Raw genomic sequence first — 14,365 nt, forward strand, 5'->3', positions numbered from 1 at the left:
AAAGCTCATAACCACATGCTGCGTGGGTGTCTACAGGAGAGGTTCAAACCTAGGGAGAGTCCCTATGACTTCAGAGGTTCAGCTGTCTTTCAGAAAGCAAATATAAGACCGAGCTTAAAAAGTAGCTGTCTTTTGTCAGGGGGGTTCATCCGTGGAAATGCTTGGATGATTCCTTAAAATGTTCCAGTTCCATTCACACATTTAAAAAACACTTTAATACCAATGTCTTGGAAAATCATATCACTGTTGAATCAACACATTAGTTAATACTATGATCAATGTTAATTACAAACTAAATGTGGGGCATAAATAATAATGGAAGTATAATTGTTTGTATGTAGTATATAATTGATACAAAAGTTTAAGTAACACGTGTACAAAGATATTTCACTGTGTATATAATTGAACAGTGTTTATGTTGTGTACAAGGTGTATTTATAATATGCTGTGCAAAAGAAATTTCATAATTTTTGGGAGCTCATCTTGTATTTGACATTGTTTATAGGGTTAGGCGCAATAAGTGTTCAACTTCAGCCGAAACCCTTTTGGTCTGCAACATTTTCCATTTATGAATGTACAACTGTTTGTTTATGTAAAACTGTGTATTTTGTTGACCACTGACCGAAGAAATAATAAACTAAAAAAAAACAATTAAGATTTTCTAGATTCTACAATTGTTGGCATCAGTTGTCATGTCAACAACAGCTCGCTAGCAGTAGCACAGTTTTTTTTCCCCATTTTTTTTAAATAAAAGATTATATCACCTGACACGTTGAAGTCATCTGGAAACTATTGGGCTCTTATTTTCTAAGAGCTTTTTTTTTTATATACCATCGTTAGTATCTCCACTTTACTGTATACACAAATCAAAAATGCTGTTAAGTTATGTACCTTTAAAAAATAAAAATAAAACTGCAGGATCGGTATTGCATAACTCAAGCAGAATATTTATTGCACAGATTGAGCACGGTGTTTTTTAGATGCTTTTGTTCAGCAAAGTACATGCATACACATTTACTGCATTGTACATACTCCTTATAATCCCTCATATTTATTTGGATTCTTGTAAGAATAAAATAGCCATTTATTTTTTGGTGTGTATTTATTGTTTGAATAAAAGGGACATTTTGTTTTGAACAAAAGCATTTAATGCCCTGTGGCTATACTGATTCCTGTTTATAATAAGTTGACCTTAAGATTTGTACTTAAGTGCCAATGATCCCACCAACATATTTATCTGTCTTGTTATAATGTCTCAGTCAACAGATGATTAGTCTTAATTTTGTTTTGTTTGTTTTCCGCCAACAGGTTTCTCATGTAGCCCCGAAGTTGTGTTGAGTGCACGCCCCGGCTTCTTGACTGTTCACTTAAGTAGAAACAGTGGGTTTTCTCTGGAAGGTTACCATGTGAAACACAGGATTTACTTTGGAAAGAAGGGAGAACCTTTTGAGGTAAGACATCTCGTGCATTAGGTTAAATAATAACAGATAATAGGGACGCAATTCCATCACTAATAACAGAAGTTATCTTAACGCACTCCCTGAGGGCCATTTCTTAGATAGCATACGTAATAGCAAAAACAGTGGTTATCTGCAAACAAATTACCGTATTTTCCGGATTAGTAAGGCGCACTGTCGATGAGCTGGTCTAATCAGGTCTATTTTCATACAAAACCCACACCGGATTTTGAAGCGCATTAAAGGGATTATTTTATGAATGATTTGTTCTACACTTAAAACACTTTCTTGTGGTTTACATATCAGGGAATGTTGTTTTCTTTGGTCAAAATGTTGCATAGATTATGTTTTAAAGGGAAACTGCACCTTGTTTTTGAATGACTGAGCATTTCATGGAAGCTGCTTTCTATACCCAATCATGGCACCCACCTGTTCCCAATTAGCCTGTTCACCTGTGGGATGTTCCAAATAAGTGTTTGATGAGCATTCCTCAACTTTCTCAGTCTTTTTTGCCAGTTGTGCCAGATTTTTGGAAACATGATGCAGGCATCAAATTCCAAATGAGCTAATATTTGCAAAACATAACAAAGTTTTCCAATTCGAACGTTAAGTATCTTGTGTTTGCAGTCTATTCAATTGAATATCGATTGGAAATGATTAGGAAATCATTTTATTCTGTTTAATTCACAATTTACACAGTGTGCCAACTTCACTGGTTTTAGGGTTTGTATATGTACTACAACATAAAAAAGTCTTATCACATGATCTGGTTCTCTATTGTTCATACCGTAATTTTAACGTCTGGGTTGCGGCGAATGTAACTGCAACCTAACATTGTATGTCTCTTGAAAGAAATTCATGACGAGAGCCAACAGAGTATGGATGTCACAAACGTGGCAGTCTGCAATTAGCATGGAGGGAGAGCACAAATAAAGCTAAACCAACTAAGGCCAAAGAGGAATTGGTGACAAAACGAGAGTAGACAAATTCGTGTCTGGTTTGGATCAAAAAAGTCACACCGACTAAACTATTGATAGGTCTTTATTGTCATTGCACAAGTACAACGAAACTTTGTACAAACCCTGTTTCCATATGAGTTGGGAAATTGTGTTAGATGTAAATATAAACGGAATACAATGATTTGCAAATCCTTTTCTATCCATATTCAATTGAATGCAATACAAAGACAAGATATTTGATGTTCAAACTCTTAAAATTTAATTTTTGTTTGCAAATAATAATCATCTTAAAATTTCATGGCTGCAGCACGTGCCAAAGTAGTTGTGAAAGGACATGTTCACCACTGTGTTACATCACCTTTTCTTATAAACATTTGCGAACTGAGGAGACTAATTGTTGAAGCTTTGAAAGTGGAGTATTTTCCCATTCTTGTTTTGTGTACAGGTTCAGTCGTTCAACAGTCGTTTGTGTACAACTTCAGTCGTTCTCTGCTGTCGTATTTTACGCTTCATAATGCCCCATACATTTTCAATGGGAGACAGGTCTGGACTGCAGGCGGGCCAGGAAAGTACCCGCAATCTTTTTTTTACGAAGCCACGGTGTTGTAACACTTGTCTTGCTGAAATAAGCAGGGGTGTCCATGATAACGATGCTTGGATGACAACATAAGTTGCTCCAAAACCTATATGGACCTTTCAGCATTAATGGTGCCTTCACAGATGTGTAAGTTACCCATGCCTTGGGCACTAACACACCCCCATACCATTATAGATGCTAGCTTTTGAACTTTGCGCCTATAACAATCCGAATGGTTATTTTCCTCTTTGTTCTGGAGGACACAACGTCCTCTGTTTCCAAATATAATTTGAAATGTGGACTCGTCAGACCACAGAACACCTTTCCACTTTGCATCAGTCCATCTTAGGGGAGCTCGGGCCCAGCCAAGCCTGCGGCGTTTCAGGATATTGTTGATAAATGGGTTTGGCTTTGCATAGTACAGTTTTAACTTGCACTTACAGATGTAGCGACCAACTGTAGTTACTGACAATGGTTTTATGAAGTGTTCCTGAGCCCATGTGGTGTACACACTGATGTCGGTTTTTGATGCAGTACCGCCTGAAGGCTCACTAATCCGTAATATCATCGCTTACGTGCATTGATTTCTCCAAATTCTCTGATCTTTTTGATGATTTTACGGACCGTTGATGGTGTAATCCCTAAATTCCTTGCTATAGCTTGTTGAAAAATGTTGTTCTAAAAGTGTTCGACAATTTGCTTACAAAGTGGTGACCCTCACCACATCCTTGGTTGTGAATCACTTAGCATTTCATGGAAGCTGCTTTTATACCCAATCATGGCACCCAACTGTTCCCAATTAGCCTACACACCTGTGGGATGTTCCATATAAGTGTTTGATGAGCATTCCTCAACTTTATCAATATTTATTGCCACCTTTCCCAAATTCTTTTTCACGTGTTGCTGGCATCAAATTCTAAAGTTAATGATTATTTGCAAATATGTTGTCTTTGTAGCATATTCAACTGAATATGGTTGAAAACGATTTGCAAATCATTTTATTCCGTTTATATTTACATCTAACACAATTTCCCAACTCATATGGAAACGGGGTTTGTACAACGAAACTTTGTATTCAGTAGAAACCTGTTCACGATTAGACAAACAAACAGTGTACAGGGTTACAGAACAAGAACGCTGATGGGTCGCCATAAGGTGCCCCGTAAAAGATGGGGAAAAAGGTAAATGCTGGGGAAGGATGAGTAAAAATATACAATCTAGACTGGGCTCCAAAGGGGGCCCAGTCTGGAGTGGGAAAAAACCTCCATAGCAAAGCACATATACATATTACAACATACATCTCGAGATATCTAGCAACAGAGGGAAGGGAGTTTGGGGTCCTATACTGTCAGATTAATGACAGTATATGTATTCATTTGTGCTGTCAAATGATTTTTTTCAGATTAATCACTCTTTTAAATTTAAATTGATGATTATTTGTGATTATGTATTTTCTGAAAAACTTGAATATGAAATATTTGCAGAAGTGTTCTACTCTTGTGTTGTACTGTACATTAACAGCATATACTTGTGGAGAAATACAGATTGATGGACATAAACGTTTTAGGGACTCATGGGGGCTCTTTTATAGGCTCTTATCAAAAATAAGGTTTTATATCCCCTTTCTAACATTGTGTTATGAACACAGTCATTCACTATTAATCATCAGTTGAGCCCTTGCGGATTTTGTACGTTTTTCTCCTGACAAAGACATGAACAGTCAATCATTTTTGTAGGTCTATTTTAACAGAGATAGAGAATCTCAACAAATAGTTCCTGAAAAGAAAACTTTAAATAAAAATTAAATCTATTTGTAATCATTTTCAAATAAGAATTTCGTCCCCTACTAACCTGCACACATTTCCCTCACTGGTTATGTGCCAATGGAGCATTGAAGTGCACATTTTAGTCATGTTCCTTCAGGAAGGAACATTGTTTAAAGGATGCCATTGTTGGTGCCATTATTTGTAAATGAAAGAAATTACTAACAGCAAATAGTCGTCGCTCTTATATATGATTAGTAACGCTATAATTTGGATGCAACAACTAAAAGCAACATGTAGATTTGTGTATCATAGATGCTGTGTCAAAGACCAATGCAGGACGGAAAAAAAAGTTCTTATACTCTTTTATATCATCTTTCAACAGACATATGATGCAGTGTCCTCAGTGTCTTTTCCTGAGGTAAAGGAGGGAGAGCATTACTGTGCAAGTGTGCAGTACCTTTATTTTGACTATCTTGTCGGAGTGGTAAGCTGCACCCAGTGCCAAGTCATCCCACAGTCAAGTAAGACTTTATTTTTGGTGAATTACCCGGTCTAATTGTCTTTTATTCAATTTTTTGAAAATCTTTTTAAGATGTCATTGTCTGGAGAGGTAAACCTTTAAAATCACATATTTGTTCTGCACTGCAATCACTAGGCTTCAGTAATGCAGTGGTTCCCAAGCTTTTTTTGCGTTTCCCCAACTTTAAATTTATATGATTTATATCCTTCCATCCATCCATTTTCTACCGCTTATTCCCTTTTTTTGGGGTCGTGGGAGGGCGCTGGCGCCTATCTCAGCTACAATCGGGCGGAAGGCGGGGTACACCCTGGACAAGTCGCCACTTCATCGCAGTGATTTATATCCTATATCATCTATATCACACAATTATAATGACTACTGACTGCATCTGAAGTAAACACGCTACAGCAACTCCTTAGTCACAAGAATCACATTAGAGAAAAAAACTATTAACTTCCAATTGTAACTGCTTGAGTTTATATTCTAAAATCATAAGGGTTCATTTCACTGTGTTATGCTTATTGATAATATTAGTGCTAATGATTTTGATGATAAGACTACAATTGGTCTGCTAATAACCAACATCAGTGATCATCTGCCGGTTTTCACAATCTGTGACGGAAACTTTAAGAGGAGGTCATGGAAGACAAAAAGACATTTCAAAGGATACGCACAGAACAAAGTATGAATGACTTTGAAAATTATTTAAAAGAGAACAATGTTGGGACAAAGTGTACAGTAAAAAAATATGTAGACGAAGCATATGACTAATATTGATAGTAGTGCTAATGATTTTGATAATAAGACTACAAGTGGTCTGCTAATAACCAACATCAGTGATCATCTGCCAGTTTTCACAATCTGTGACGGAAACTGTAAGAAGAGGTTATGGAAGACAAAAAGACATTTCAAAGACTACGCACAGAACAAAGTATGAATGACTTTAAAAATGATTTAAAAGAACAATGTGGGGACAAAGTGTACAGTAAAAAAATATGTAGACGAAGCATATGACAATTTCTTTAATACTTTCCTGATGCTGTATGATAAACATTCTCCATAAAAATAACTTATAAAAAAGCAAATAAGAACAATCAACCAAGGATGACAAAGGGATTATACAATGCTTGTAACAAAAAACATTCATAACACAAAGATCTATAGAGGCTGAAGATAGGTACAAAAAAAAAAAATTAAACTAAGCACCAAACGTGTAAGAAAGAATATTACAGTCATGTTTCAGACAGAACCAAAACAACATGCGGATTGGTGCGGCGTCTTCAGTAATGCGGACGTTGTATCGATCCGTTGTGGTGAAGAAAGAGCTGAGCCGGAAGGCAAAGCTCTCAATTTACCGGTCGATCTACGTTCCCATCCTCACCTATGGTCATGAGCTTTGGGTCATGACCGAAAGGATAAGATCACGGGTACAAGCGGCCGAAATGAGTTTCCTCCACCGGGTGGCGGGGCTCTCCCTTAGAGATAGGGTGAGAAGCTCTGCCATCCGGGAGGAACTCAATGTAAAGCCGCTGCTCCTTCACATCGAGAGAAGCCAGATGAGGTGGTTCGGGCATCTGCTCAGGATGCCACCCGAACGCCTCCCTAGGGAGGTGTTTAGGGCACGTCCAGCTGGTAGGAGGCCACGGGGAAGACCCAGGACACGTTGGGAAGACTATGTCTCCCGGCTGGCCTGGGAACGCCTCGGGATCCCCCGGGAAGAGCTAGACGAAGTGGCTAGAGAGAGGGAAGTCTGGGCTTCCCTGCTTAGGCTGCTGCCCCCGCGACCCGGCCTCGGATAAGCGGAAGATGATGGATGGATGGATGGACAATATGAACAAAGTAGTTGACAACTTTAATATTTAATTCGTAAATATATTGCAACCAATCTGGAACAAAAGATACCAAATACTGGATCAGTTGAGGGCTTGAATAACATCATGGATAGAAATCCCAACTCGATGTTCCTCAAAACCGTGACAAAAGAAGAAATAATCCAAACTGTAATGAAATGTAAATCCAAGACCTCAATTGACTGTCCCGGAATTGATATGAAAACAATAAAAGGAGTTGTTGAAGAAATTTCAGAACCCTTAAAGTATATTTGCAATCTGTCATTTCAAACTGGCAAATTCTTGAACAATATGAACATGGCAACAATTGTACTGATTTATAAGAGTGGCGACAAACACCAGTTTACAAATGTTAGATCAGTTTCCCTATGTCCACAATTCTCTAAAATCATTGAAAAATTATTTAATAACCGATAGCACACATTCATGAACAAAAGTGGAACACTCTCGGACAATCAATACGGATACAGAGCTAATATTTTCACATTGATGGCGCTAATCAAAATAACAGAGGAAATCACTAATGCAATGGATGATAAACAGTGTGCAGCAGCAGTATTTATGGATCAAACAAAAGCATTTGACACAATCATAACATCTTAATCTACAAATTAGAACTGTATGGAGGAAAAGGATAGGTCTTGAAGTGGATAAAGAGCTACTTAACTATCAGGAAGCAATACGTGAGGATAGATAAAAATATTTCAACAGCGCTAGGGATGTCTTGCAGTGTAGCTCAGGGATCAATACTGGGACCAAAATTGTTCATTCTTTATAAAAGCGACATTTATAAAGTTATAAAAGACTTAGAGTTAGAAATATTTTGTTGACGACACAACTGTGTTGACACAGAAGCTAATACAAATAATAACAGAATAAATGAATAATTTAATAAGATGATTTAACAAAAACTGAATTTCTTTGAATCTTAGTACAACTAAAATAATGCTATTCGGTAACAGTAGAAGAGAAAGTCAAACACAAAAACAAATAAACGGAGTAGATATTAAATTGTTGAAATAAATCAAATTTGTGGGAGTAATAATAGATGAGAAAATGAGCTGCAAATCTCATTTAGAACATATACAACATAAGGTGGCAAGAACTATTTCCATAATGAATAAAGCAAAAATATTTTCTAGACCAAAATTCACTTCGTATTCTCTACTGTTACCTATCTAAGTTATTGTGTGGAAAAATGGGAAAATAACTACAAACGAACACTTCATTCACAAACCGTGTTACAAAATAGGTCAGTTAGAATCATACATAATTGGATATATCATCATCATTATCAATCTTTATTGCAGACCTTAAGATCCATTAAACATATAAAAACACAATACAAAACATTAGAAATAAAACATTAAAAAACAAAACAATAAAACATAAAGCCCAAATGTCAGTTTGCCAAAGGTTCCACCGTCCAGATGAGTACCTAACAAAACTGCAGCCAGGGTTCGTTAACACAGTGATTATGTCATGTTCAGACTCAGATGCCCTACATATAAACTTATACATAAGATTGCGTAGCAACGCTGAGAAAGTGGGCACCCCAACACTAACAAATATTTGGCTTGCACTGGCGCTTCTTGGAATTCCCGGGAGAAGCCTCATACAATCATTAAAGGCAACCTGCAGCTTTTGTATGCTTTTCTGCTTATACTTGACCCACAAGGGGGCAGTATACAGAGGAGTGCAATAGGCTCTGAATAAGTTGATCTTTCCATCATTTGTACAATAATATTTCTTTCTCAGCATGTTGTCTTGGGCATACAGCATACACCACTGTATAGAGAACATACAAAACCTTTATTTATTAAATAAAAAATTATGAAATTCAATGATTTGATACATTTGCAAACCGCTAAATTTATGCACAAAGCAAATTATAACCTGCTACCCAAGAATGTGCAACAATTCTCAAAAAAACAGAAGTATCACTTAGCGACTTGTCCAGGGTGTACCCAGCCTTCCGCCCGAATGCAGCTGAGATAGGCTCCAGCGACCCCAAAAAGGGACAAGCGGTAGAAAATGGATGGATAGATGTAATTCAAAACATTAGCATGCACGTCCAACACCAAAAACCTTCAGTAGATCAGTATGTGGAATTAAATTATGCGATGGGTTAAGCCAGGGGTGTCCAAAGTGCGGCCCGCGGGTCATTTTTTAACGGCCCCACAGCACATTTTAAGAATACATAAAAGTGGTATAAAAGAGCAAACAGGTGAAATGTAACAAGAAATTGTTGCAATGGTTACTCTTATAACACAATGCTGCCATGCAGGCTTTTTCTTTCTCTAAAAAATAATAATGAATCAAAATCAATGTCATTTTGAATTATTGACCTATCTATTGCTTTGATTACGTCACATTAAATATTCCACTTTGAGATATTTTTTGGGGAAAATGTTGCATATGTTGTGTTTTGCCATATAAAAAACAGCAGTTTTTTTTTTTTAAAGAAGGGGCTAAAACAAACAAACAAAACATAAACAACAATAAAACTTAAAATTGACGGATATATCTGAAGTTGATCTCGAGATGATTGTGTTAAAAGTAAACAGTAAAAAAATATAATTTTTTAACACTTTAAAAAGTAGGACACTTTTGGATCCCCAATTATTTTAGTGTGATTTGTTTTCAATTGTCATTGCTCAAAAAATAATAATGAATCAAAATCCAAAATTAAGGTTCCAATTATTATATAATCTCAAATATTCCACCTAAAAAAGTTATTGGGTGAAAATATTGCATATTTTGTGTTTTTTCCATTTATTTTTTCTAATGTTGATCTAGAGATTTAAAACTTGCAAAATAAATAAAAATTATAATACTGAATAATGACACATTTTTTATATTTTTTTGGACCAAAACCCTTTGGGGTCCCGTGGATCATAACTGAGTGGAGCCTAAATGTATATTTTTTATACATATATTGTATTAATTTTTAAAATAAAAATGATGAAAATGGCCCCTGCTTGCTCTGATTTTTCAGTGTGCGGCCCTCAGTGGAAAAAGTTTGGACACCCCTGGTTTAGGGAAATAAGTCAATGTACTAATATGATGCAATTTAAGCGGCTATTCAAACTACAACTAAGTCTTTACAAAGTACAAGGAGGAAGAATTGTTACAAATGTATTGAATTCATTGAAAATAAGATATTATTATTACTATCATCTCATTAATTGAATCATAACTGTCTTAACTGTCGTATATAGAAATCCATATTTTTTTGTATATTGTGTCACAAATTGAGAACAAGAAGTGAAGTGAAGTGAAGTTAATGATATATAGCTTTTCTCTAGTGACTCAAAGCGCTTTACATAGCAAAACCAAATATCTAAGTTACATTTAAACCAAGTAAGTGTATGTGTTAGTATTTGCTATGAAGTTAAAAACGGGCAAGATTAAAATAACTTTGCTTCTTCCTACTCATTTTCGGGCATGTTGTAAAGAAAAATGGAAAATATGTGATGATATTGAAACTGTATACATGTTTGAAATAAACGTCTACCAACCAACCAAAAAGGACAGAACTTAAAGGGTGCGCTGGTCCGTTACTCAACTGAATGAGGCAACAGCAAAGCCTTCTGAGTAAAGAGAAAGTACAGTTAATGGTGCATGCAGCACACTGCACTGAATCTGTAGGTAACATAGCACAATTTTATCATTTCTATTTCAACAAATGAAAAATAGTAGGTCTTGACGTTTAAAAACACATAAGAATGATAATGCGTGTCTTTCTAATGCATGTTTTTCAGGTGCAGCAACAAAACATTTGGAAGCAATAGTCGCCGTGGTAATCGTCCTGGTTATTTTGATACCACTCTTTGCCTACATTTTCCTCTTTCAGAGGAAGAGAATCAAAGAATTGCTGCAACCTTCATACAAGATTCCAAATCATGTGAGTAATAGTAATACATTTTTTTTTTTATTAATGCAATAAAAAAAAAAAGATCTTGCATAGGTGCCACATCTATGCGCACATTACAAGTCCTGATCTTGTACAAATTAGACATGTCCTGTCATGTTTTCTAGGTTGTTATGGTTATGTTAAAGAATGCACAATTATAACAGTGTTTTTTTTCTTTGAGCCACATTGGGGTTATACCCGAGGTGTACTCCACAGCATGGTAACCAATGGATTATTTAGAGACAGTAGAGAAACTAAGAAAGATAGAATGTGTGTGTGAGTGAGGGAGACGGATAAACCAAAGACACGAGGTTATGTCACATAAAAGCAAAGGAGCATTGCTGGAATGCTTGAACAATGACAAAAACAAGCTTGCACAAAACAAAGGTTGTAAATGTTTTGTCTAGAAGAATTATGTAAGTAATGAAGAATGTCTTATTGTTTGTAATGTATACTTGTACATGTTAAGGCAATAATCCCTTCAGAGTTTTTTATTTGACTTTAAATTCACCTGTGCTAATCCAGCAGTGTTAACCGGCCCGCTTTGGATTTCCATCCGGTGTTCTGTTAAATTCCACTGCTTCCTCTAGAAAAGCTAACGGACGTAAAACGTTGATGAAAACGAAACCTGTCACATTTTTACCCCTCAAAAAAGGCTTTGGATAATCTGTACAATTCGTGTTGTACTTAAGACTGGGGACACATTTTCTGGGAGCACATAACCATGCTGAAATAATGTAACCCCTTCTAACTTTTTGTGATTCATGAAATGAGTCCACACTCACACGTTCTGTTGCAGATGATGCTAGATATGTACCAAATAAACTGCATGATTGTAGTACATCAGTTGAAACAAATGACTAAATTGCATTAATTACAACCTGTAATGTGATTTTGATATTAATAGCATTTTTTTTAATCTTCTGATGGAGATTAAAAAACAAACAACAATGGGAGCATTTTAAAACTCTGTCGGACTCAACTCCTCCTATTTGACTGATGAACATTATCACAGTTATTCAGAAAGTATAAATAACAGCAAATGAAGATAGAATACCATTAACCGCAACAGTTAAGCTTAAAAAAAAAAAACAATGATTTGTACATTTTCAGAATGTGCTTGGTCTATTTTTAAACGAAGAAAATAATCTGAAGTTGTCTTTATTTTTATATTATCACGCCATGATTTTACCAGTCCGACCCACTTAGAAATAGGTTTTCCTCCATGTGGGACCTCAGCTAAAATGAATTATCAATCAATCAATCAATGTTTATTTATATAGCCCCAAATCACAAATGTCTCAAAGGACTGCACAAATCATTACGACTACAACATCCTCGGAAGAACCCACAAAAGGGCAAGGAAAACTCACACCCAGTGGGCAGGGAGAATTCACATTCAGTGGGACGCCAGCGACAATGCTGACTATGAGAAACCTTGGAGAGGACCTCAGATGTGGGCAACCCCCCCCCTCTAGGGGACCGAAAGCAATGGATGTCGAGCGGGTCCAACATGATACTGCGAAAGTTCAATCCACAGTGGCTCCAAGACTTGTAAATGAAATTAGACTTGTAAATGAAAGAATTAGACTTTAAAAACACAAAATCTGTAGATTTTACGGTAAAAAAAATGGGCAGCTCAGTTGCCAGAATTTTACAGTAAAGAGAATAATTAATATTTTTAGGTAGGTGCAGTAATTATGCTATGATTGTAATGAGTTTGACACCCCTGCTCGAATCAATCTGTTTTTAACAAAAATTGGGTGTACTGTAGGGTAGCACGCTGGAACAGGGGTTAGTGTATGTGTCTCACAATACGAAGGTCTTGAGTAGTCCTGGGTTCAATCCCGGGCTCGGGATCTTTCTGTGTGGAGTTTGCATGTTCTCCCCGTGACTGCGTGGATTTCCTCCGGGTACTCCTGCTTCCTCCCACCTCCAAAGACATGCACCTGGGGATAGGTTGAAAATGCAACACTAAATTGCCCCTACTGTGTGAATGTAATGAGTGTGCTTGTCCAGGGTGTACCCCGCCTTCCGCTCGTGATGCAGCTAAGATAGGCTCCAATAGTATTTGGAGTTTTCTCAAAGTTACCCAGGGTCAATATGTGCATGACATTTATATTTAACCAGTTTTCTTGACAGAAGTATCTTTTGAGATTTGAGGTTGGGGCTTCTGGAAGGTATTTGATTCATTGGAAAAACTGTTTTGATGGGTGTTTGGTCACTGTCCAAATTATTCTCTGCATTTGACCCATCGCCCTCGATCCCCCCCTGGGAGGTGAGGGGAGCAGTGGGCAGCAGCGGTAGCCGCGCCCGGGAATCTTTTTTGATGATTTAACCATCCATCCATCCATTTCTACCGCTTATTCCCTTTCGGGGTCGCGGGGGGCGCCGGCGCCTATCCCAGCCACAATCGGGCGGAAGGCGGGGTACACCCCGGACAAGTCGCCACCTCATCGCAGGGCCAACACAGATAGACCGACAACATTCACACTCACATTCACACACTAGGGCCAATTTAGTGTTGCCAATCAACCTATCCCCAGGTGCATGTCTTTGGAGGTGGGAGGAAGCCGGAGCACCCGGAGGGAACCCTCGCATTCATGGGGAGAACATGCAAACTCCACACAGAAAGATCCCGCGCCTGGATTTGAACCCAGGACTGCAGGACCTTCGTATTGTGAGGCAGACGCACTAACCCCTCTACCACCGTGAAGCCGATGATTTAACCTCCAATTCCAACCTTTGATGCTGAGTGCCAAGCAGGGAGGTAATGAGTCTCGTTTTTATAGTCTTCGGTATTATTGTTAAGTGTTCAATGTGATTGTGTTTGTTTTTCTGGTTGAGTAGACATTTCCTTTCTGCCTGCGCAGGAAGGTTACTTTTGAAATAAAAATGTCTACATTTAAATTCCTAGTCCATATTTTTTTATAGGTCATTAAAAAATATCAATAATTATAGATAGCAGCTGATATAAAACACTTACATCATGGTACAGTTTTCAGTCATATCGCCAAACCCTAATCAGAAACGATTCCCTCGAAATGGAACCGTATGTACCCTGCTAGCAAAACTAAACATTTTCTTTTTGTCCTGTCCAGCATGTCCGTTATTTTTGGCGCAGTGCTTGACCTAGTTGTTAGGGCACTGTTCAAGTGCAGCCATTTGGAGAGACAAGTGTCCCATGTCTTTCTTTATATTCTCCCTCAGCTCTGCTACACAAAGGGATTTCTGTTAGAATAATTGTATCTAAGTTAGCACAAAACTTTTGTGTTTCAATGAGTTCCCGGCGAGAAGACAAAAGATGTCTTTGAACCTAC

At 37.3% G+C, this 14,365-nt stretch overlaps 1 protein-coding gene across 1 annotated transcript in view; it reads left to right on the forward strand.

Moving 5' to 3' along the window:
* The window catches only part of ifngr2 (interferon gamma receptor 2), a 35,162-nt gene that overhangs the window by 17,532 nt on the left and 3,265 nt on the right, over positions 1–14,365 (forward strand). Inside the window, exons 4-6 of the mRNA XM_061918534.1 lie at positions 1,309–1,451; positions 5,142–5,280; positions 10,894–11,036. Of these exons, the coding sequence (XP_061774518.1) occupies positions 1,309–1,451; positions 5,142–5,280; positions 10,894–11,036 (425 nt within the window). The remainder of the gene's footprint in view (positions 1–1,308; positions 1,452–5,141; positions 5,281–10,893; positions 11,037–14,365) is intronic.

This window comes from Nerophis ophidion, linkage group LG13, assembly GCF_033978795.1.
Source record: "Nerophis ophidion isolate RoL-2023_Sa linkage group LG13, RoL_Noph_v1.0, whole genome shotgun sequence".
In the NCBI taxonomy this organism is placed as follows: domain Eukaryota; kingdom Metazoa; phylum Chordata; class Actinopteri; order Syngnathiformes; family Syngnathidae; genus Nerophis; species Nerophis ophidion.